The sequence below is a fragment of the Sminthopsis crassicaudata genome, chromosome 6 (genome assembly GCF_048593235.1).
Source record: "Sminthopsis crassicaudata isolate SCR6 chromosome 6, ASM4859323v1, whole genome shotgun sequence".
NCBI lineage: Eukaryota > Metazoa > Chordata > Mammalia > Dasyuromorphia > Dasyuridae > Sminthopsis > Sminthopsis crassicaudata.
In genome coordinates this window covers 203,008,762-203,031,495 of record NC_133622.1, presented here as the reverse complement: position 1 = coordinate 203,031,495, position 22,734 = coordinate 203,008,762, and the positions used below count along the sequence as shown (strand labels likewise).

Genomic DNA, 22,734 nt, shown 5'->3' with positions numbered 1-22,734 from the left:
GATAATGCATTTTGTTGGAACACCTTTTGGTATTACAAACCAGGATTGATGCTTCACTTTAATGCATGGGTGTTGGAATAGGACTAGGCTGATTCCCCAACTCATGTAATAATGAATTGTGTTGTGTAGGTGAGCTCAGCTTTTAAGAGAAATAAGTTTGGTAATCTTACATTAAAGTATATCCCTTAATTCAACAAGCATTGATTAAGTACCTTCTTTGACAAGCATGTTGGCTCAAGCACTGGGTGAAAGAAAGTCTAGAGAAGCCTCTTTGGCCGTTTTAGAATTCACAGGCTCTCAGGACATCTTACAGTCAAGCCAAATGGGTCACCAGGAGGCACGTCACCTTCAAGCACGTGGGCTTGTCACTAATCAGACATTCACAGAAATCATGGATCATGGGGCTAAGGTGGTATTAAGGAAAGCTGAAGTCTATAGCTAAACAATGAAACTGAAAATTAGGAAAGGTAGATCTGGTCTCTGGTTATTGAGCTGTGTCTAATTCTCCTTGCCTCCATTTGGTCATGGAAAGGGGTGCTGTTTCTTTCTCCAGCTCATTTTACAGATGAGGAAACTGAGGGGCACAGGTTCCATAGCTATTAGCTGCCTGAGGTCTGATTTGAACAGGTCGTTCTGACTCCAGGCCCAGGCTGTATCCACAGAGCCACCTCACTACCCTGGGGGTGGTCTCTAATTGCGCTAATAGAAGCTTATATAATATAAATACTCTGTGGATAGAAATCCTCTTCAAAGCCAACCTGAGGCCCAGGCCCGGCCCCACAGCTCCTGACCTTGACTTCCCCCATGATCTGTGAGCCCGCATCATCATATAATGGGGAAGATGGCACATTTTCTTTCATGTATTTTGTGCCCTGGGCCAAACATTTTTGATGAAGACGTTGATTTTCACTATATAAGGTACAAGGTAATGGGGGACAATTCATATAGCATAAAAATAGAAATTAGTACACCTGGGCTTCCAGTTCTAAGTCTTTTTACTTAGTTGTTGTGTCCTAAGGCTATTCACTTAAGCAGACTGTGCCTTAGCTCAGCTACATGCTGCATGATACCTATCTTTTAAGAGTTTGCAGAGGTTTCATTATTTAAAAATTTGTACAGAGCTTTAGAGCTCACAGGCAAAAATCTGTCTTAAGTCTGAAAAGTATTATTAGATAATATTTTTTAAAATCCTTTAATCCATCTGTAGGTTAACATCAGTTTCTGAAATGGAACATTTCTGGAATTTCAAGCACAAACCTTGTTATTATGGAGGAAACATCAGTGTAGGGACTTCAAAGGATTGCAAGTATATCCAGAGAGGCTATAAATTAAAGACCCTTCTTTGCCTGCCCTCCAAGTACAGGAGATGTGTTTAATGAGAGGGATCCGATCGGGCAGAGGAACCAGAAGGACCAGGTAGGATCTCGGGATGCCACATCTTCTCACAGGTAGTGCACACACAGCATTCTGCCACAACAGATAAATAGAACAAATATGACAAGGAAAGGCAGCCCGCTCAATGCAATAGAAATAAGAGCCGAAAAAGAAACTTCCCAGGCCCACACATTTTGGACTCAGACATTCTTACCGAGCAAATCCACATCAAAGTAGAAAAGTCAAAGAGGGGCCGCTCACCATGAGCAGATCATAGAATACTCACAGGGAATTCAAACGATGCTTCTCACTATTCCTCCAGACCATGGCTGGACATGAGGAGGGCAGCACTCTACATTTCCCAGAGCAAGACCATGCTGAAATGTAGAGTGCTGGATTTTAAGGTCCCAATGTAGGACCGTGCTGTAGACAGCTCATTTTCCCAAGCCTCAGTTTCCTCATCTGTCAAATGGGGATGATAATCCCTTTCATGTGGGGATGTGGTGAAGAGGCTAAAATGAAATTTTTGATTCCATAAAACTTTTATGTAAATTTAAGCTTTTTATTGGCATCCTTACAGGAAATCCCCCACCTCCCCTACACTACTTTGTATTTCACTGGTCTGCTTATGAAAAAACTGATGGACTTTTCTTCCCACCACCATTACTCCATCATATGATGATTTCTATAAACATCTAGATAAAGACAGCATTCTGTGCATTCATAATTGTACTTAATTACGGAATATAATGTATATTCAGATGTCATCTTCAAAATACAAGTTGTCTTCAAACTCATGCTTTTGAAAGCAGAAATCACCTGCAGAATGCAGCTTGTCTTACCCGGGGGTCCTTTCCTCATTCTGGCCTGAATCTTCTTCATTAAAATGACAGATTACCTTCTAACTTTAGCATTCTGTTTATCTACAGGAAGGATACGCAGATCATTATAATTATGTTCAACAGAACATAATAGAACAGTTTAAGTTCAATATTTATATTTTGTGCTTTCATTAGAGAAGTTTTTGTTGTTATAGGAATTTATGTCCAAGCAAGATGAAGTCCACAGAGAAGTACTTTCAAAAGAAGTTCTTGTAGTAATGCAGGATATATGATGATAATGATGAAAACAGGTGGAGACAGAGAAATAGAAAATGAGGCACCTTCTCCTGACCAAGACGAGATGGGTTTTTTAATTTGTATGTATTGTAGCCAGCCAATCTGAGAATTTGTTTTGCTTCATTATGTGTATTTGTTACAATCGTTTTGTTTTTCTCTTCAATAGTGAGGAAGGCAAGAAAGGAAATGCAACTGGGCGAAAGAAAGAGTCAGAGAAGGAAAGAGAGAAGAAGGAAGAGGAGGGAGGGGAGAAAAGGAAGGGGAAAGAGGGAAGGGGAAGGAGGGAGGAAGGAAGGAAGGGAGAAAGAAAAGAAGAAAGAGAAGGAAAAAAGAGAAGGAGAGAGGTAAGGAAGGAAGGAGGGAGAAAGGAAGAGGAAGGAAGAATGGAAGGAAAGAAACAAAGGAAGAGAGGGAGGAAAAGAGGGAGGGAAGGAGGAAGGAAAGAAAGAGCATTTGAAACATTTTGAAATGCTGAGAATATAAAAGAAAAGCCAGAAGAAATCCAGATACTCAGGACAATTTTGATGAATGATAAATTTAATATGTACTTAAAAAGAAAAACAAACTTTACATAATAAAGCATTGCAGTTCCATCTATAATTCCTTCTTTCTGTTTGTGTAAATGAAAGTAATCATCTTTGTGCTGATTAAGTTTGGATTTTTTAAAAAAAATTTTGGGGGGGGGTTTTGTTTGATTTTTTTTTGTATTTTTAATGTTTAATAGGAGGTGATTTTGATAGGCATTTTAGTAGTCTTACAGAACTGTGATTGTTCCCTGTGATACCTTCAGTCAAGTCACAAGTCACAAAGGCTGGCACGGCTTCCAAGGTTTATTTGTCTATGTCCCAATCTAATATGTCTTTGGGTCTGGGCTGATGGCAAGAATAGACACCAAAAATACTTTTTAGGAGACAGACCTGAATCTTTCCCTATACTGAAACCCAGCTTTTTAGCCCTTTTCTGTGCCATGCCCTTTCAGCCTACAGTGGTCCTACCTACCAACCCACACACACACCACTAGCTACTGTGGAATAATGGGTATGGGTAGAACCCACTGAGTCTTCTGAAATATCTATGAATCTGTCCTGTTACTGACTTTACCCACAGATTTGTCCCCTTACATTGATTTTTGGTTCCTCTTGCTGATTAACAGCACTCACTCTATAAATGAATACATGTCTACAACCTCAATGTAAATAGAGGGTTTTATACTTCCCTTAGTACCCGTTCAGGAATCCGTGGGGATTTGGCAGTTTAGAGCTCAGAAGCACAAGTGGTAATGACTCTCATGCATTCATAAAGCAAAAGTGAATTAAGCACTTCAGTATAAAGTGCAGAGCTTCTCCTACCCTTGCTAGCCAGTAAAGTCAGTGTTACAAGGATCAATTATGTTTTATTTATTTGTGTATGTGCACATACACACATACACACACATACACACACACTATACCAGCTTTGTATACCAGTGCTTTGTTCATACTGAGCACTGTTAAATGAATAGAATCATGTGATTTTATTCCTAGCTGAAATCATAGGGATCCCTTGTTTTGTAGATGAGGAAGTTGAGGCTCAGAAAGAAGTGATTTGCCTAGATCACACAGTGATTTATTAGCAGAACCATCACTCAGACCTAGAACTTGTCTAGTTTTCTAGTTTTCACCAGGTGGTTGTAACAGGGCTGGTGAGCAGTGCTTGACTGCGATTCCCTGGAGGGAGGAGGAAGCCAGGGAGCCTGCATCCATAAAAGCCTGATGACATGTAAGGGCTACTTCTTAAGGAAATTGGGAGCATGAATGACCAGGCCTGTTGGTCTGAATCCTTCCTGCCAGGCTGAATGCATCCAGCAAAGGAGACTACAGATGCCCATGACATTGGGAGCTTTGAAAGGTCTGGAAATTCAGTTACCAAGGACTCTGGGGTAGAGTCTTTGGGGACTAATGCAGGGGAGCCAGGTCCAAATTCTTATTTGATGTTGCATCTGAATGTGAACTTGACAGGACCAGTGCTACTTGGAAACACTGCTGGGTCTGAACTCTCCCCAGAGGAAGTTATACTTTTCAGGGGTTAGAGATGTAGAAAGTGAGGAGATGTTGCTATTTCTGTATTCGTTATATCTTCAAAGTAAATATCCCTTTGTAAAAGCTAATTAATACTAGTAATAATAACGGCTAAAATGTATATGGCACTTACTGTGTACCAGGCACTGTGCTAAGTACTTTACAATTATCCACTTGATCCTCACAACAATCCTGTTAACTGAATAAGTAAAATGAGGCACTGATAGCTAGTAATTAATAGTGAGAAGACAATACCAGAATGAGGGTTCAAATCAAAAGCTTCAGACACCCTGGAATCCTGAGGGCAAGATGTAAACCTTCATCATTCTCTAAGAGTGAGTCCAGAGTCATCACTACTGGAATTTTTCCCTTTTCTTCACCAGTTTATAAGCTCCTTGAGGTCAAGTTCTATGTCTTATCTTTTTATCTCTTCCAGTGCCTCACATGTGACAGATACTTAATAAATGTTTGTATAAATGGAAGTATAAAGTATAAATGGAAATGGAAATTTGAATATCTGACCTATTAGCAAAACTGGTTGAATTGTATGATTGACATTCCTAGAAAAAATAAAAACTATTTTAGATTATTTAATTACAAAGTTCTTTTAGCCTAAGTGTGAACCACAAATTCCAAAGGAAAATCAAGTTCCAAAGTGATAGACCACCTCAGAAGCTATTGGCCACATTTCTAGAGGCTAGAACTGTTAGGTTTTCTTTTGAAAACTCATGTTTGAATCTAACCTGATTCAGAAAGTAGACATTTTCTTCTACGAGATCATTTTAGAAAACAGAAAACTATCTTTAGCATGGATCATTCAGAAAAAAAAGGTTTTTGCTGAAATGTAGTATTACTTTTGAAGGTAAGTGACCTAGAATATGCTAGAGTTGACTAGCATCACTCCAACTTCCTTGACCTCTTGCTTTTTAGAGGTCTTTCTTGATGTGCCTGAGTCCATAATATTCCCTGCATCCTCTGGGGAAACCCTTCAATTCATAGAAGAGTCAGTCTTGGCATTTTACACGCTACCTCTCCCAAGACTGTGGGGGCATTTTGAGAGATCTTTGGGAGAAAGAAAAAAGAGAAGGTAAGATTTATTACTTCACTTGAGGTGAGCTGGAAATACTCAGTGCCTGCCATCCTACGGGTATTCAATAAACATTCATATTACCAAAGCAGTCATCTCTCATTTGTTAGCATTATCTTACCAAGCCCTTTAGTAAGTTTTCCAGATGGCAAGTACCTTTCAAAATAACAACACTTTTTATATTGGCTATTTTTATTGAAATCGAAGTCCTTCTTAAACAGAGCATACTGAATAGAATCTAACCATTCATTAATGATTCAGAATAATCATTTTTAGATCCTTATTGTATTGTTGAATAATAAAGAACTGAGTTTCTTATTTTTTCCCTTATACTACTTCTTTTTATTCATGATTTTGTGTTGCCATTTTTCCTACCTACCTCTGGTAGCTCTTCCTTTCCCCTTCCAGTTGGCTCTTCCTGATTTTCTGATAGCTGGAAAACCAGACCACCAATCGTGTTAAGAATCTTAACACTGATTGCCACACACACACACACACACACACACACACACACACACACACACACAAAACAACAACAACAACAAACCCAGAAGAGAATCTTATATTAATAATGGTTTAGTCAGTGTTTCTGAGGAAGGAAAAGCTAGCTGAAGAGTAAAACAGTATATACATAATATTTTATGATGCTCTTTTTAGTAGCTCTCAGGCTGGTGCATTTCTGGTTAGGGCCAGTGTTGGGGAAGGTAGACAGCCAAGAATCTAGCCTCCTGATAAACAGGGTATCACTCTAATAATCGCTCCCCTTCACATAGTTTTTGGTCTGGCCAGACTGGTCTTCTTGCTATTCCTTATCCCTGTCACCCTTTTCCTCATCTATGCCTTTCCAAGCATGTGAGGAGGGTGCATCTCACTATACCTTCTGCTTACCTTAGAATCCTTAGTTTCCTTCCAAGCTCCGACTTAGACTTTTTCTCATGCCTTTCCTAGATGTCAGTGTTTCTCCTCAAAAAATTATCTTGTATTTATTTTATGTATTGTTTTCATATATGCACATACACTAATATGTATGTATTGTGTGTCTTCCTCTTCCAAGCCACACCCTCTCCCCGCCACCAGAATGTAAGCCCCATGAGGACACATTGTTTTATTTTCGCCTTCGTATCCCCGTCACCTAGTAGCGTATCTGGAATTATGCTTGTTAACAATTAGCAACCAAATGAAAATGAGGAGAAAACTGACAAAATTGCAGAAATGTACAACACTCTTTAGTGTTTTTGAATTGTGAGACAATTTAAGGAAAGCGGCATTGGACCTGAACTAGATGTATTAAAGCCGGTACAAAGTTTCTACACCAACTGCAATGCCATGTGCATTGTAGCTACTTAATGAATATGTTGATTTGAACTCAGATCTTCCTGATTCCAAATCTAGTCACTGAGCTACTTACTTGTCCCAAATGATATAAAGTGTAGACTGGAATCCAGACTTTCTGCCCTCTCCCCAATTCCATTAGCCCCCCCCCCACCATATCCTACTGCCTCTTCCCCCCCCCCTCCCATTTGTAAAAGATCCTGCAGCACCAGAGCCCTGCTGCCATTTCCGTTCTTGTGGGCTAGGCTGAGCAGGCTGGGTCCAGATAGTTGTTTCTCTGGTCCTGACATATTAGGGAGACAGTGACCTGTACATCGCAGCAAAGTGCTGTGCACTGAGTCAGGCTTCCGGGCTTGAGTCCTGCCTCGGCTGCTTACCAAGGTGAGTGACCTCAGGGAAGACAGCTCTCACTGCAGGGACTAGTTTCACCAGGAACAAAATGAGAGGCTCTGCCTTTGGACATCTCTGAGCTCCCTTCCAGTTCTGTGAACGCTAGTAGGCGTCGGCCTGCATCTGGGAAAGGATTATAAGGAAAGATCTCCCTCCCGTGGCCATCCCAGAGAGCAACACTTAAAAATCTGCCAGTGTCTGTTGGCTTGGGAGGCCCTGAGCTGGGACACTGACTCTTCACTGGTCAGACACCTGGTACTTGGAGAAGTTGGCCCTAAAGCAGCCTTGCCCAGAATGTCAGAAAGGGCCAGTTACCAATGGCATCACTTCCACTCACTAAGAGGGAAAGTTAGCCATGGCTGATTCAGCCCTGTGGGGGCTGCCGGGACGGGCCAGGAAGAGTCTCTTTGGGATCTGTTAGCTTGTTTCTACCTTAGACTGTTGGTTCCTGGGAGGCCCATGAATCCAGGGACACGTTGGGAATAACCTAAGATGCTTTCCTCAGTTCTTTTTGTGGAGAGAAAGGCATCTTTGGGTAAGGGAGGTGATTACTATGGCCAATAATCAGTCCCCTCCTGTCTTTGAGCGCTCCCGTGCTAGACCCGGGGAGGTCACTGTAACGGGCAATCAGTGCTCATTGGGAATTAGCAAATAACTGTGTTGTGTCTGACCTCTCCGAGCAGGGCACAGAATGTGACTTCAGACCAGGAAAAACGGCTATTACAGCAACTCCGAGAAATTACCAGGGTCATGAAGGAGGGAAAACTCCTTGACAGCCCCTCTCCCGAGAAAGAAGCTGAGGAAGCTCCTTACATGGAGGATTGGGAAGGTAAAGCTTCTTCCTAATTTTCTGTTACCTATCAGCAAAGAAGAAGCCTTTACAGGCCCTGAAAGAGGCCTCCTATTCAGGATGCACAGGCTGAAAATGTTTTACATTAAGGTTGAGTTTACCAATTATAATAATGTGCAAATGGATTTTGAATTCTCCAGCTTTTCACATTGTGCAGCAAGCGTGAGTCCTGCTGCCAGCCTTGGCACAGGAGTTGCAGCCCAGCCCATCTGCCTCTCGGGCTGGGGCTTGGCTGACATAGATTTATTTCATTACTTGCCTTAATTTGGCAACATTTTTGTTTTTTCTCATTATCAGAGCTGGGATTCAGCACCACACCTCCAGCAATCCCTATTTTATTTACCGGGTGGGTTCTGTTCTTTTGTTCTATTTTGTGAAAGCAAAGAAATCGACAATGGGAATTCTGTCTTGGGAAAGGATGGTGCTTGTCATCCAGAATCTCAAGCACATCTTTCTCTATACCTGACGCTCACCAACTATTTCAATTGTGTTTCTAAGCAAAGGGATTCACAAAGTGTTGTCTTCTTCTCCCGATTCTTAAATGGTTCCAAATATGAACTGTAAACATTAGCTCTGCCTCCTTCAGCTGGTGTTTGGTGTAATTCTTCAAGTGGAAGGGTTTAGTTATTTGTTTAATCTTCATCTTCAGTCCTTCCAAAGAAAGCACTCTGTGTGTGTGTGTGTGTGTGTGTGTGTGTGTGTGTGTGTGTGTGTGTTTTGGGAGGAGAGAGAATTGAAACAGAGATGCCAAAGCATATTGTCCTGAGTGTAGAGTCATTTATAAACCCATTTTCTAGTTCTCCATGCTCAGGAAGGTATTTTTATCTGAATTGGTTTGTGTTTCTGAGAGCATTTGGACAGTCAACCAAATTGCTGAGCATTTGCCCAAGTGAAACTTCAAAACCATTAGGATCATCTGTAAGCTTCTCGAAAGGATTTTTCAGGCTGGCTGCCTTCTCTGAATTTTTTCTTTTAACCCTGTTTTATTTCTTGAAAGGATATTTCAAGACCTTTGCTCTGTCTTTCTGTGTAGGCTACCCAGAAGAGACCTACCCCATTTATGACCTTTCAGACTGTGTCAAGCCAAGGCCAGATACAGTCCTGGTTGACTACCCTGACTTGAACCAAGCCTCTGCTGAAGAGATAGCGGAAAGAATTGGGGGGCTAGAGGAAGAGGAGGATCATTTGTGCTGTGAGAGTCTCCCAGCTGACCTGGGAGAGATCAGTCGGGACTTCCAAGCCCAGAAAGACAAGATTGTCAGCTTTAGTGACCTGCCTCCAAGCCCTCAGAAAGTGGAGTGTCCTTGCTGTCAGCATGAAGAAGATGATCCTGCCGTCCTAGCAGAGAACATGGTGTTCCCCCTGGACAACAGTCAAGAACCAGAGGAAACACACCTGTATTCCAAAGAGGCAGTTCTGGGAAACAGATTGGAGGAGACAGGGGAGCTGGGCACTTTAAGGAAACGCAATCTCCAGGGGCTAGAGTGAATCAAGGCTGGAGGGTTAATTTAAGAGTGGAAGTTAGCCCCCTTGGTGACCGGTGTAGCTTCCCACCCTGTTAGACAACGTCTCTCCCTCTGCAAGGCTGGTCCGCTGTAGCTGATAGCGCCTTCCTCCACTTTTTGTTGACATGCAGAGTAATGCAGAAATAGATGTGAGGACAAGAGATGTCATAGCTACACTCTTCCTCCTCTTCCAGCTTCTCTGAATAGTCCGTGCATTCAGTAATCATTACCTATTAACAGTTTCCAGTTTGCCCAGCCTGGAAGTACAGTCCGTTCCTTTTCTCTAAGGTAGTGGCCACAGACGGCCTTCCTTTAGGGAAGCAGAAGTTGATAAACAACCGTTTTTGAAGAGAGAAGCCCCAAGTTGCCCGGTTATGTGAGTTTGGATATAGTGAGAAGACTGGCAGTTTCCTTCAAAGGAAAGATTGGATTCATTTGCAGTGATCATAGGTGAAATGCAGAATGAACTTGTGGCCCTTGCTGAGCAAAGGCATTTCTGGGAGCATCTTAGAGTCCATCCTAGTCCGATCTCAAGCTAAGGAAGAATCCCATATCCAACATCCCTAACAAGGAGTCATTCAGCCTTTGCCTGAATACCCCCAGTGAGGACAAAATGCTACCTTCTGAAGCAGCCACTTGCACTTTGAGAGCTCTAATTGTTTGGAAGTTTCCCTAGCAGCAAGTCTACATTTTCCTCTCTGTTTCTCCATCCTGCTCCCAAATCTGCTCTCAGGGTCAAAACAGAAAAAGTCTAATAATCTTTGTTCCAAGTAACAGCCCTCCAAAACCTTTCAGGCATTCATCCCCCGGGCCGGGCCTGGCCTGTCTCTCCTATGTCTTCTTCAGGCCAAACACCTCTCCTTCTTTCATGGGTACCTCATGTGGCATTATCCCAGTTCCCAGTGGCATTATCAATAATATCCCTTTATCCCAGTCCTTCACCATCCAAGTGCTCTCGGTCTCTCTCCAGCTCATCCCTGTCCTGGCAGAGAAGCACAGGATCCTCACCTCTTCAGCCCTAGCAGCTAGACTGCTCTTAACTTAGCCTCGACAACATTGGCTTTTTTGCCATCAAACCACCCTGTTGACCCAAAATTGCAGTGCACCGACACCCACAGTTATTTTTAGATGAATTTCTTCTAACTACAACATTCACCTTATATTTATAAAACTGATTTTTAACCCAGCCATAAGGCTTTACATTTATCAACATTAAATCTATCTTATTAAACTGATTCAGTCCAATGTTCTGGCTTGTCAGTTTTGGATTCTGACTCATTCATCCAACATGTAGGCTATCTCTCCTAGATTATTTGCAGATCTGGTAAGCATTCTATATTTATACCTTTACATAAATCATTGATAAAAATATTAAATGACACTCCAGGCAAGACTTGGCTCCAAGCTGGCATCAAACCAGTTAGTAATAAACTATTTCTGGGGTCTACCCATTCAGCCAACTCCAGCTCCACCTTCTTTGGTCCCCATTCTCCCATCCTTTCCACAAGAATAAGATACAAGCTTTTGTCAAATGCTTAACAAAAAATCTAGGTATATATATATATATATATATATATATATATATATATATATATATATATATATATATATATATATATATATATATATATATATATATATATATATATATATATATATATGATTTCCCCAACCTACCAATATAGCAGCACTGACCAAAAAAGGGAAATGAGATTGATTTGATATAATAATCTCTTTTCCATGGAGCACTCTCATCACCATCACTTTAGTGTTACATTCTAGAACTTTTCCAGGAAATCAGTTTTACTGGGCTACAGTAGATTGCATCACTATTCACTTCCTTTTTTAAAAAAATCTGAATATTTGTCATTTTCCCCATTGTATCACCTCTTCCTTTCTCTTCTTGTTGTTGTTATGAAGCCATTTTCCAGTGGTGCCCAATTATTTAACTCCATTTGGGGTTTTCTTGGCCAAAAATGCTATTTCCTTCCCCAGCTCATTTTACAGATGAGGCAGTGTTAAGTAACTGCTAGTAAGTACTTGAGCCTGGATTGGAACCCAGGAAGAAGAGTTTTCCTGACTCCAGGCTCAGCACTAGACACTGTATCACCTAGCTGCCCTGTACCTTTGTCGCCAGTCTTCCAAAGATCTCTGATACCATCTCAATGGCCCTTTCTGCCAGTTCTTTTATTTCTCTGGCACGTATCTGAGGCAAGTGACATGCTCTCTTCTCTGCTACTTCCTTGGGGTTTCATTTTCCTATTAGCCATCTTTGTTTTGTCTTCTACAGCCCCAATATTATTCTCCTTGGCAAGCAAATAAAGAAGCAAAGGAAGATGGGAGCAGCTTCCCCAGAGATTTTCCCTCTGGGAGAAGGTGAAGTTACCTCTGCTAATAGGAAATGAACTCTGGAAATTGTATGTGGAAGATTTCTCGGCTTTTAAAAAATAATCTGCTTATTTAAAAATGATTCTACTCCAAGGCCTGCCTGGCCTTGCTAAGCACTTCCAAACCCAGAAACACCTTTCCACCACAGTGGCTGTCCCATTCTACATGTCAATGGAGCTTCTGGTGCCTTCCTATTGCTCATCCCAGCATCCCATCCCTACATGAAAAGGAGGCCCTGAGGACAGATGATAAAGCCCAGGGAACCTAGAAAGAAGGAACAGGGTCATTCCTAGAAGCTATTTCTGATTTTGTCCCTATAGGGAATGGCTAAGCCCATGGAGAAATGCTCATAGAGTCTCAGAATTGGAAGAGACCTTAGTGGCCCACTAGTTCTAGGTACATTATGTGAGCAGGGATGACCCCTACAGGATTCAACAAATTGTCATTACCCGAAGATGTCCAGTGTTGGGAGCTCATTAGCTCCTAAAGCAGCCCATTACTTTTATAATATAGATAAAGGTGAAATCAGCTTCTGTGCAGTTTTTACCCATTGCTTCTAGAACCAAGAACAAGCCTACAATTCCTTCAGACTGAGGGAGCCATCACTCTAGCCAGCCTGATCATTCCCAGTTCTTTCAGCTGATCTTAGTACGGCACAGCTTTAAGCACTCTCCTCTTGCACCGACCCTTTTTAGTAAACAGTTCAGCTAGTCCATGCTTTTCTCAAGGCCATACTTCATCAGTGTAGTTGCTCCTCCACTGACCCAGATTGCAGCCCCTTCATACACTGTAACATAGTCGATGCCTTTGAGAATTTCTGTGGCCAAAAAAAAAAAAAACACCTCATCACCTCGTAGCCCACCTGGGGTTAAGCCTCTTTGAGCTTAGCGAGGCTCATCCTTGGACAACAGTCCATCACCAGTCAGTAATTAAAGCCTTTCCGCTTGGTGTGTGACTCCCAGAGCTTGGACTTGGGGACCACTTTCATACCCAGTAAGACATTAGACTTTAGTGGAGGTGACTAGTCAATATCCCACCTAAATATGATTACCATCATTGAACTGCCTCTGTGCAAGAAGAAGAAGATCAATAAGGACAATAACTTCTGCAGAGTGGAGAAATGGTCTGAACTCAGCAGCTATCCAGAGCTAGTTGTTAAACTTAGGATTTGAAAAGATTTGAGGCAAGATCTGTTGTTTTTTTATTCAGGCAATTGACAGGACCAAGAAGTGGGATGAGTGGAGGACAACTGCAGAAACTGGACATTTTAACCACATTTCATAGAATTACGTAATTCCAAAACTCGTCCACCTGGGGATAGATCGGAGAGGGCAGAACTCTAGCCCCTTCCGTTTCTTTTTCGCTAGGAGCACTAAGGCTGTCATTCAGAAGCCCTGAGAACCTCTGGAAGCTTGGTGGAATATAATTTCATCTTTTTTGCTTCTTTTACTATATAAGCTCAAGGGCCTCAAAAACATCTGGGAGTGGGGTCAGGGAGGCCACATTCTGCACCACCAATATTCCATCTCAACACTGATTAAAACCTTGGGACCTGTTAATTATTCATGTTAATTAGTCAGCTCATTTCTCCTCTCACCAGTCCCATTCTTCCAAATGGCTACTAACATGCTGCTCAATCTTCCTTCCGACCTCTTAGTTCCCTCGTCTTTGCCAGCCAGTATCAGGTTACAAGCCCTCCTTCTTATCCCATCCTCCTTTCTGATCCAGAACAGCCCTGCCATTGCTCCCTGGCTTCCTGGCCAGCCAAACTGGTCCTTTTCCACTCTATTCCTCTCCGAACCCCTGCTCTGTTCGAAACAAACCCTTCCTCCTCAAACCTTCCTTCTGCTCCCATTGACTGAAACCCGAGCTGTGCTGAGGACACCCCATCTCCCAGTCTTCCCTCACAAAGGCTTGTCTTGGTCTCACTATCCCACAACCTCAGAAGGGTCAGGTTACTCTTGCTCCCTTTTGCCCCTTCCAGACCACACCTCTCTCACTATAACTCAAGCTTTCCTCCACCAAAGTTCACACATAGCCATTTGTTTGTTATCTGCTGACCTCCAGGACACTCCCTCCTTGCCCAGGAACATTGACACCCAACATCACTGATTCATCCTGCCAGTTCCTTCATTATTCATGTACTCTGATCTCACAGCCCTCCAAATGCTTCATCTCCTATGACTTCCAATTCGACTCCCACTTTATTTAGACTTCCAAGGCCATACTTGACTATCCTGGGGAACCCACCACCACTACACTGAGTGCCAAGTTCCCTTCTCTTCCTACTTTTCCCCAACCCCATTACTCATCGTGCTCTCCAGTTCCTCAACCACTCCATTTTGCCCCAGTCTACAGCTCACATTATGGTTTCCCTTACCTCCCTCCTCAGTCTTAACTTATTTCAGTGATTCTCTGGATCCACTAGAATTACTTCCTTAAGGGGTCATTTTTCCCACCCTCCTAATTCTCAGCCCTAGGAAACATTCTTCAAGCTAACTTTCCTACACCCATTCCCAAGCTGTTGAGCACTGCTGGAGAAAATGAAGCTACTGAAGAAATGCATCCATTACTAATTTAAGCTTCCAATCCTTAGCTGCTCAGCAGTCCTTTAAATCAACTATTTAGTCTCTATTTAGTCTCCCCCCCCCCATCCTTCCTAATTCTCCCAGGCTTTCTCATACAAGAGCTCCCTTGACGCTGTAGCCAAGATTCACTTCCTTACTGTATTAGTAATTTGTGTACGTATATGTTCTCCCCCACCAGACTGTAAGCCCTGTGAGGGCAGGGGCTTTGTCATATCTCAACTGTCTCTCCTGCACTTAATAAAAGTTGAATTGACCTGGACTGGACCTTAATCACCTAGTCCAACTCCCATGTTTTATTAATGAAGAAACACAGGGCTACAGAAAAAAAGGGAGGCTTAGCTAATCATATAGCGATTTTGTGTTTTTTCAAGTTACAATTAATGAGCTAACTCTTCCAAAATTAATCCAATTTATGTGTCTGACACCGTGCCTATGTAGTTTTAACCAGACCTCAAAAGCCCACAAGTTTGTATGTGTAGACCTAAGAATTTGGGAAAAACTAAGAGACTTGCAGATACTGCCTGTAAAATGCACATGATTCAGAAACCAAAATCATATAACTTTAGAGTTGGAGGGATACTCAGAGAAATTTTATCTAACCTACGCTGTTTCTGAACAGGAATCCCCTGTGTCATCTTGAACACATTAAAATGTTTTTATAATTCCCATTTAAGGTTTAAAAACAGTGACCCAGAAATGTGCAGTTTTTAAAAATTAAAAAGCATTTATTTTCTTTTCTTTCTCAACCATCTACCCCATCTACCCTTGACAAAAAAAAAGAAAAAAAAAACCCTTGTAACAAATGTGTATGATGGAACAAAACAAATCGTCATATGACCATGTCTAGAAAGTATCTAATTTTCCATATTTAGACTATCATTTCTTTTTCAGGAAGCAAATATTTCTTTAGAATCACGGTCAATCATTGTGTTGACTGACTAGAGTTATGTTTTGCAAAGTTCATTGTTTTTACAATTTTAAAAAAAATATCTAAGTTATTTTCCTGGTCTTGCTCACTTCGCTGTGCATCAGTTCATTCAGTCATCATGTCTTCCTCATTTTCTCTGAAATAGTCCCCTTTGTGTTTCTCAAGTGCACAGTGTCAATATTAATGAATTTAATTCTTGAAGAAAGCATTCCATTTTTTGGACAATGTGTAAGCTTAGGAGATTTTGCTTTAAAAAATGTTGAAATATGATACCTTGTGATTTTTTAAAAAATATCCATTCACACTAGTTCAGCTTTCTAGAACCACAGGGAACAAATCTAATCTGTCTTCACTATGACAACCCATCAAATGTTGGAAGAGGAAGAAAGATGAACCAATGGATAGTTTTGATTTTAGAGTTAGGGAGCTCTGTGTTTGACTCTGGACAAGTTATTTAAATTTTCCCAACTTTACTTTGTTCATCTGGAAAATGAAAAGATTAGACTCAATGATCTTTAAGGTCCTTTCAGCTCTAAACCTATGGTCCTGAGTCTTCTAAAAAACCATCCAGAGTCACAACCCCAAAACCATAACTGGGTAGAGACTAACATCCATGAAGAACATACACAATGTGGTGCTGGGGGCATTGAAAAAAGCAGAAAAGTGGTTTGCTTTGGCTGTTCTAGGAGCAGACTGTTGAAAATGTGTTATGGCCATCTTAAAAAGAGGACAGGGATAGATAGCTACCGTATGAAGAACATCTTTTATGTGAGTGTGATAAACATTTGTTTCATGTGTGTGTTTGCTGGAATGTAATGTATGTTAGTTCCCTGAGAAAACTGGAAATAGTCCAGTTACAATCTGAGGCATCAAACATAATGTCAATGGTACTAATTCTGGCTGGAGAAATTATTTCAAGATGTTTTCCACTCAGTCTCCATCTAAAGACATTAAAAATACAACTGTTTTGCAAAGATTAGGGCTTTATTATTACTACAGATTGTTATCACAGAAACGACTACCCTAGGAAGTATCTTTGGGTTTCTTTCCAGATACTTAGTGCATAGTGGGGATGATAGGACAAAAACATTTTTAGAGAAGAGCTATTTCAAGGGTTGTAATAGGATCTACTGAAATAGGGTATAGTGGGAAGAGTGCTGAACTGGAAACTAAAAAAAAAACCATATTCAAAAGGTGGTTGTGATAGCTGGAGCCTCTGTGATCTTGAGTAAGTCACTTTCCTCTCTATGCCAAGGGCATTGGATAAGAATTCTAATTATTTTAGGTCATGGAACCCCTTTGGCAGTCTTCTAAAACCTAGAGACCAGACCCTTTCTCAGAAAAACATTTTTAATGCAGAAAACAAAATGCATAGAATTACAAAGGAAATTAGTTTGAAATCGTTACCCCCCAAAAAGGATAATTTTAAAACTCACAAATCCCAGGTTAAGACTCCCTGGTCTAGGTGATGTGAGATCCCTTCGAGTTTTAAATGTTGTGATTGGCTTGATATAAAGGAAATGAAAAATATTTTCTAGTTTAGCACCCTGACATCAGAGCTTTACAAAGTCTGAGAGCTGGACCGCAGAAGCCATTTAGTCCAAATCTTCTCAATACCCCTTTAACATTCAGCTTTTATACCTCCAGTTGAGCTGTCCTAGGGGTGAGAAGGTGGCTTCACTCCCCTTCCTAAGACATTCCATTGCACTTCTGCCCAGTCCTAATCATGAAGTAGTTATTCCTTTCATGAAGTAGTTTTTCCTCACATAAAGCCAAAATTTGCCTCTTTGCAATTTGAACCCATTATGACTACTGCCCTCCGGGGCTAGGTAGAACAAATTAAGCTGCCACTCATGGCAACCCTTTAGGTATTTTTTACCTTTTAAGTTCATATTGCCCCCAAATCTTCAAAATCACCTTTTTTTGGTCAATTCTTATGGCACAATGTTCCAGTTTATTCATCACCCTAATTAGTTTGGCCATACCCCTGTTGTCTAAGAAGCAATCTAAGGCACCCCCTTGGAGTCCGGTTCTCCCTCAGCCGCCTCAATTCCCACTTGGCAATCAGGAAGTTTGTTTTGCTCTTGACTATATATAATCTAGCATTATCCTCCTTAACATCCTCCCCCTATATCCCAGGGGAGTGTGATGTATCTCTACACCGAACTGGATATGTGTTCAACCAGCCTTCCTCCATTTCAGTTAAGTATGGTTGATATGATTCCCACTCTTTTCCACCTCTTCATCCATATTCATATGCTCTTCTTTCATACACTTCAATTGTGAGAAGTGCTCATTTCTATCCCCTCTTTTCCACATTTATATATTCTTCCTGTTACTCTTTATTTTTTGGGGGGGGTGAGATTCTCTATTTCCCCTAGGTTATAAATCCCTGATCCCAATATCAATTAGCATGGAGCCTGCTTCATTTCTCTGACTGGGCCAGTCGGTCCTCCTTAGGTAGCCTCCAGACTTAATGTAAACACCCAGCTTTAGTCCTGGAGAGCTCAGAACTCCTGAAGAGATCTGCCAACCTCAGCCCCAACAAGAAGTAACAAGGACTGCAGCTGTGCAGTAGTACCCCATTTAGCCTGCCCTTCCTTCCCTTTCTTCTCAACCATCAAAACAGAAATACTCTTTCTTTCCATCCCCCAGGTCCTGTTTTTTTATTTCACTCCTTTGATGCCCTCTGAAGATATTCTGGTTCTGAAGGAACATGTTACTTCACCCCCTAATAGAATGTTAGCACTCCATCATCATACAGCTCCTTCCAATTGCTGAAGTGAGTTGGCAATTCTAGGTTTCTCCTGATTAATGCTTGTATTTCAGATTTCTTATTCAATTACAGTCTTTTCACTAGAAATACTTAAAAGTTCTTCTATCAGAGATTCATTTTTTACTCCTTTAGCATCAGTTGTGCAGAACAAGTTATTCTTGGTTTTAAGTCTTTTGCCTTTTAGAATATTGTATTACAAGATTTCTTGTGTATAGTAGGTCATGTATGATTCTGATGGCCATTCCTTGATACTTACACTGCTACTTTCTGGATGCTTCCAGTATTTTTTGTTTGACACGGGAATTCCTTACCGGTATCTTCTATCTCACAAAATGGCTTGGAAGGTTATTCCAAGACATGATTTTCAAACACCTCTAGATCCAGGATGATATGGGAACAACTGCTATGAAGAAAAATCCCTGCTTCACGTAGCTCTTGTGCAGTTTTCCAACAAGACCAATTTAATGGTCAGATTGTGTGACAATATTACAGAGCAATCATTTCTTCTGCCACTTCATTTCTGCCTTTTTGCACCTGGTTCTCAAGGGTTGAATCTCTAAATCTGACCCTCATAACAGATATTTGTTGGTTGACTGATTGCAACTCACCACAATAACAGTAATTCATTCTTATAGTATTTTAAAGTTTAAAAAGCACTTTTTGACATGCAATTGTTATCTTCATTTAATAGCTAGAACCACAGAATATTAGAGCTGTAAGCAACCTTAGCAATTATCTAATCCAATGCTCTCCATTTCTAGATGAGGAAATTGAAACCTGGATTTGTGAAATCCCATAGCTGAGGATCTCACCACTTCAAACACAGTCTTCTAGCTCCAAGATTAGTACCCCCAAAAAACTGATAGAGGCTCTGAACTGTCTGTACTAGGACTGTAATTTGAGTCTCTATCTTCAGGTTGGGGTTTTTCTGCTCTGCCATTTTAGCAGATCCTCCCTACTTTTTAATGAGCCAGGGGGAAAAGCTTAGCTCAGTTGTCCTCAAACTTTTTAAATAGGGGGCCAGTTCACTGTCCCTCAGACTGTTGGAGGGTCAGACTGTAGGAAAAACAAAAGCTCTCACTCTGTCTCTGCCCCTCAGCCCATTTGCCATAACCCGGCAGGCGTCGGGCCTCAGCGGGCCGCATGTGGCCTGCGGGCTGTAGTTTGAGAACCCCTGGCTTAGCCTTTCAGCCTACCAACTCCTGTGCATAAAAATGTCATTCTGCACTGTTAAGAGTGAGGGAAGTACTTTGTAAACCATAAGGCGACATGGAAACGTGAGTTATATCTTCTTCAGCTCCTGGAACATGCTTAGGGCACAGGTAACCATGCTACTGCCTGCCCAGGAAGTCAGCCTTACACTTAATTCCCCATCTGGTGGCTGAGTCCTCACATGCAAGTCTGCCTGTAAGGAGAATGGGCTGTAGGTCAGAGAACACCGACGAAGGGTCAGCCCCAGCTTAGAAACTACCATGAAGAACACGTGGTCTGCCCCCTTCCAGGAAAGACATAAACAGCAGTGTTGAAACAGTTAAGGTTTAATTTGTTAGTATGCTTTCTGTATGTAGCCAAACACTAATTCCTACACCAGACATGTCATTATGAAAATACCAAATTAGGCATTGCACATACTGATAAATAAATACATTTGCTCAAATACCAAAGAGTTTATTTAAAAAGTCACTTAATAAAAGCACAGGTTCATCTAAAACTCCAGATAGTTTTGAACAAAAATAAAATGTCTGACCACTCGAAAATAGGAAAAGACACTCTTGTGCAAATAGACATAACACATCCTAGGCATTATGGGAGATGACTGGCTACGTCGGGGCTCTCCACGCTGAGGCGACGCCGGGCTTTCTGGCCAGGCCCTTTCTGACCCACTGGGAGTTGGCTACGTTACAGGGACCCCCCGAGGCCTATCCCAGCTCAGATTCTAGCAAGCCTTGGGGAGAAGAGAGATCTGAAGAGAGGGGAGCAGGGGATCCTTCATAGAAAAGAAACAAAAAGGCACTGTGATGAGCTGGACGATGGAATGGACGCCAAGGGTGGGGGCGATTTGGTTTGCTCTGATTTGGTCTTGTAATAAAAACTCAGTTGGAATGCTCATAAAAAACAGAATGCTCCCCCAATCTCTCCTTTCTGAAAGCAAAAGCACACAGAAATGTCAAGCCGAGCTTGGAGCCGATTAAGCACAAAGAGTCCCCATGGCCCCTTAAAGGGGGGAAAGGCCGGGCTCCCAGCCTGGCGCGTGGAGTCTGCTCCTGCCTGGGAAGCAGCGTCCGCTCCCTGCCGGAGGGAGCACTGACCGCCGCCTCAGGTCGGCCAGCAGGGACTCACTCCCGGGGATTCAAGAGAGAGAGCCGGCCCAGCCCAGGCTGCAGAGGCGGACTGAGCCGAAGCAGGGAGAAGTCTTCTGGTCACTTTCCTCGGGCGGTAGCCAGGGGCTCACTTACAATTCTGGGTACCAGTGGGAATCGGCTGCGTTAGGCCACGTCTTTGGAAGAGGAGCATCAATTGCCACCTGGGAATACATCAGGGAGAGGTGGCCCCTAATGAGTGTCCTCCAAGACGCCCGGCCCTGGCCCGCACTCGGGGGTCTTCGAGGAGGACTGGTGAGAGGGAGGAGGGAGGACACCAGTGACGAAGCTGCTTGTGCGAGGGTGGCTTCAGCACCCTGGAGAGCGCAGGAAGGCTCACTGGGAGGGTTACCTCTCAGGGATGCTCCCACATCTACCCTACTATCCTAGCAACTCACCCGTGTCTTAAGAACTCGTGGAGAAGCAATCTTCCATTTTCTCCTTTTTGCTGATGGAGAAGAACCTAGTGGGTCTCTGCTGTTTCCTCCCACCCATTACCTCTGGGACTCTATGGTCCCCTACATCTCCGTCTGGTGGCTTCTCCTTGCAGGCAGCATCCTCCCTCAGGGTGCTCCCACTGACAAAGGGGATCCCTCCCACATGCTTCCTTCTCTGCTGTAAATTGTTAAGGCACTTTCCCCAGAATGTGTCCCAATTTGCCCAAGAACACACATGCAAACTAATTGATTTCTTTAAGTTTAGTAATGCAAAAAAGGAAAGAAAAAATCTAGAAAGCACTATTTCTTCCAAACACCTCTTGCCCGGAGCCCCTGAGGAATTACCTGCTCTCCTAGTCCAGGGGCGCCCTCTGCCCCATCAAGGTCAGGAAGTGAGGGGACAGAATTCTTGGGGCCAGCTGCTCCCCAGCCCACACAGACTATCGTCCAAGCACGCTGAACTTGACCCAGCAGTTTCTGCACTTCAGGGAACCCTGAAGTCTGGCTTGGATTCAAAGGGTGGCTGGGCTGCCTGCAAACGTACTCGTGCTCATGCACACAGTTTCCCTCCTTGCACACCACAGACATTCAGAAGGAAAGGGAAGCTACTTTGTCTGGCAGTGGGAACACGTAAAACCAGGAGCACAGGAGGAACCAGCTGAGGGTGGGAAGTGCCCCACGAGCTGCAAAGCTTGCCTGTCCTAACCAAGGCCTTGATCTGAAACACCTTCGGCCCTCGGGTTCCCAAGGTCACGCCCTGGCGATCAGGGAGGCCCTGTAGCCATGACATGGCTCCCCGTGGTGTTTAATCCCAGGCTTCGTCCCGTTCTTGTTCCTAAACATCTCCCACTGCCCACTCCGCTGGGGTGGAAAATGAGGTTTGTTGCTTTGTGCTTCTGAGTTCCAGACCACCAGCGTCCTGCCTCGTCCCCACCCCCAAGGGGCTACATCCCCCGAAAGTCGGCAATCTGAGAGTCCTGGATCCAATCACAGGATGAGAAGGACCCCTGAGCCCTTCTGGAGCCCAACTCCCTCCTCTGGAAGAGGAAACAGATCTTGAGAATAGAAGCGGCTAACAGCTCACAGAGCGGGGAACGGAACCCCTGCTCCTGACCTCCCACCAGCAGCGCTGGACCACGCTGCCTCGTCCCCTCGGGAATGTCCAAAGTGGCCCCACTGAGGATGTGCCCACCTTCATTTCTCCCTTTGGGAAATGCACTTCACTCTCCTTCTCGGGCCTCTGGGGGGAAGGGACTTTAAAAACTTTAAAGCACTACAGACATGTGAGCCACTACTTTATTGTTATTACTATTATTATTCACCAGCTCCCTGGCCAAACTAAGGGTATAATGAGTTAAACTGGACTTAGATCAGATTCAGAGTCCAGACTCCACGCCCCGCTCCGGTAACAGCTGGGGAGGAGCACAGACTGGGAGAGGCCATCCAGGCCAATCCTGTCCCCTCATCTGAGGTACGGAGGAGTTAAGTGATTTTTAAGGTCATTTAGGTCATAAAGAGAAAGCCAGGGTTCGAACTCCACTCCT

The 22,734-nt window shown here is 42.9% G+C and overlaps 2 protein-coding genes across 7 annotated transcripts in view; one reads left to right on the top strand and one right to left on the bottom strand.

The window, feature by feature from the left end:
- The window catches only part of RIC3 (RIC3 acetylcholine receptor chaperone), a 34,264-nt gene extending 23,302 nt beyond the window's left edge, over positions 1-10,962 (top strand). Inside the window, exons 5-6 of the mRNA XM_074273756.1 lie at positions 8,042-8,187; positions 9,242-10,962. Coding sequence (XP_074129857.1) covers positions 8,042-8,187; positions 9,242-9,696 — 601 coding nt within the window. The 3' untranslated portion in view covers positions 9,697-10,962. The remainder of the gene's footprint in view (positions 1-8,041; positions 8,188-9,241) is intronic.
- A 4,944-nt stretch (positions 10,963-15,906) lies between these two features.
- Positions 15,907-22,734, bottom strand: part of TUB (TUB bipartite transcription factor) — a 131,216-nt gene continuing 124,388 nt past the window's right edge. For all 6 annotated transcript variants that reach the window (XM_074273751.1, XM_074273750.1, XM_074273752.1 and 3 more), the window contains one exon: positions 15,907-20,917. In XM_074273751.1, the coding sequence (XP_074129852.1) occupies positions 20,907-20,917 (11 nt within the window). In that variant the 3' untranslated portion in view covers positions 15,907-20,906. The remainder of the gene's footprint in view (positions 20,918-22,734) is intronic.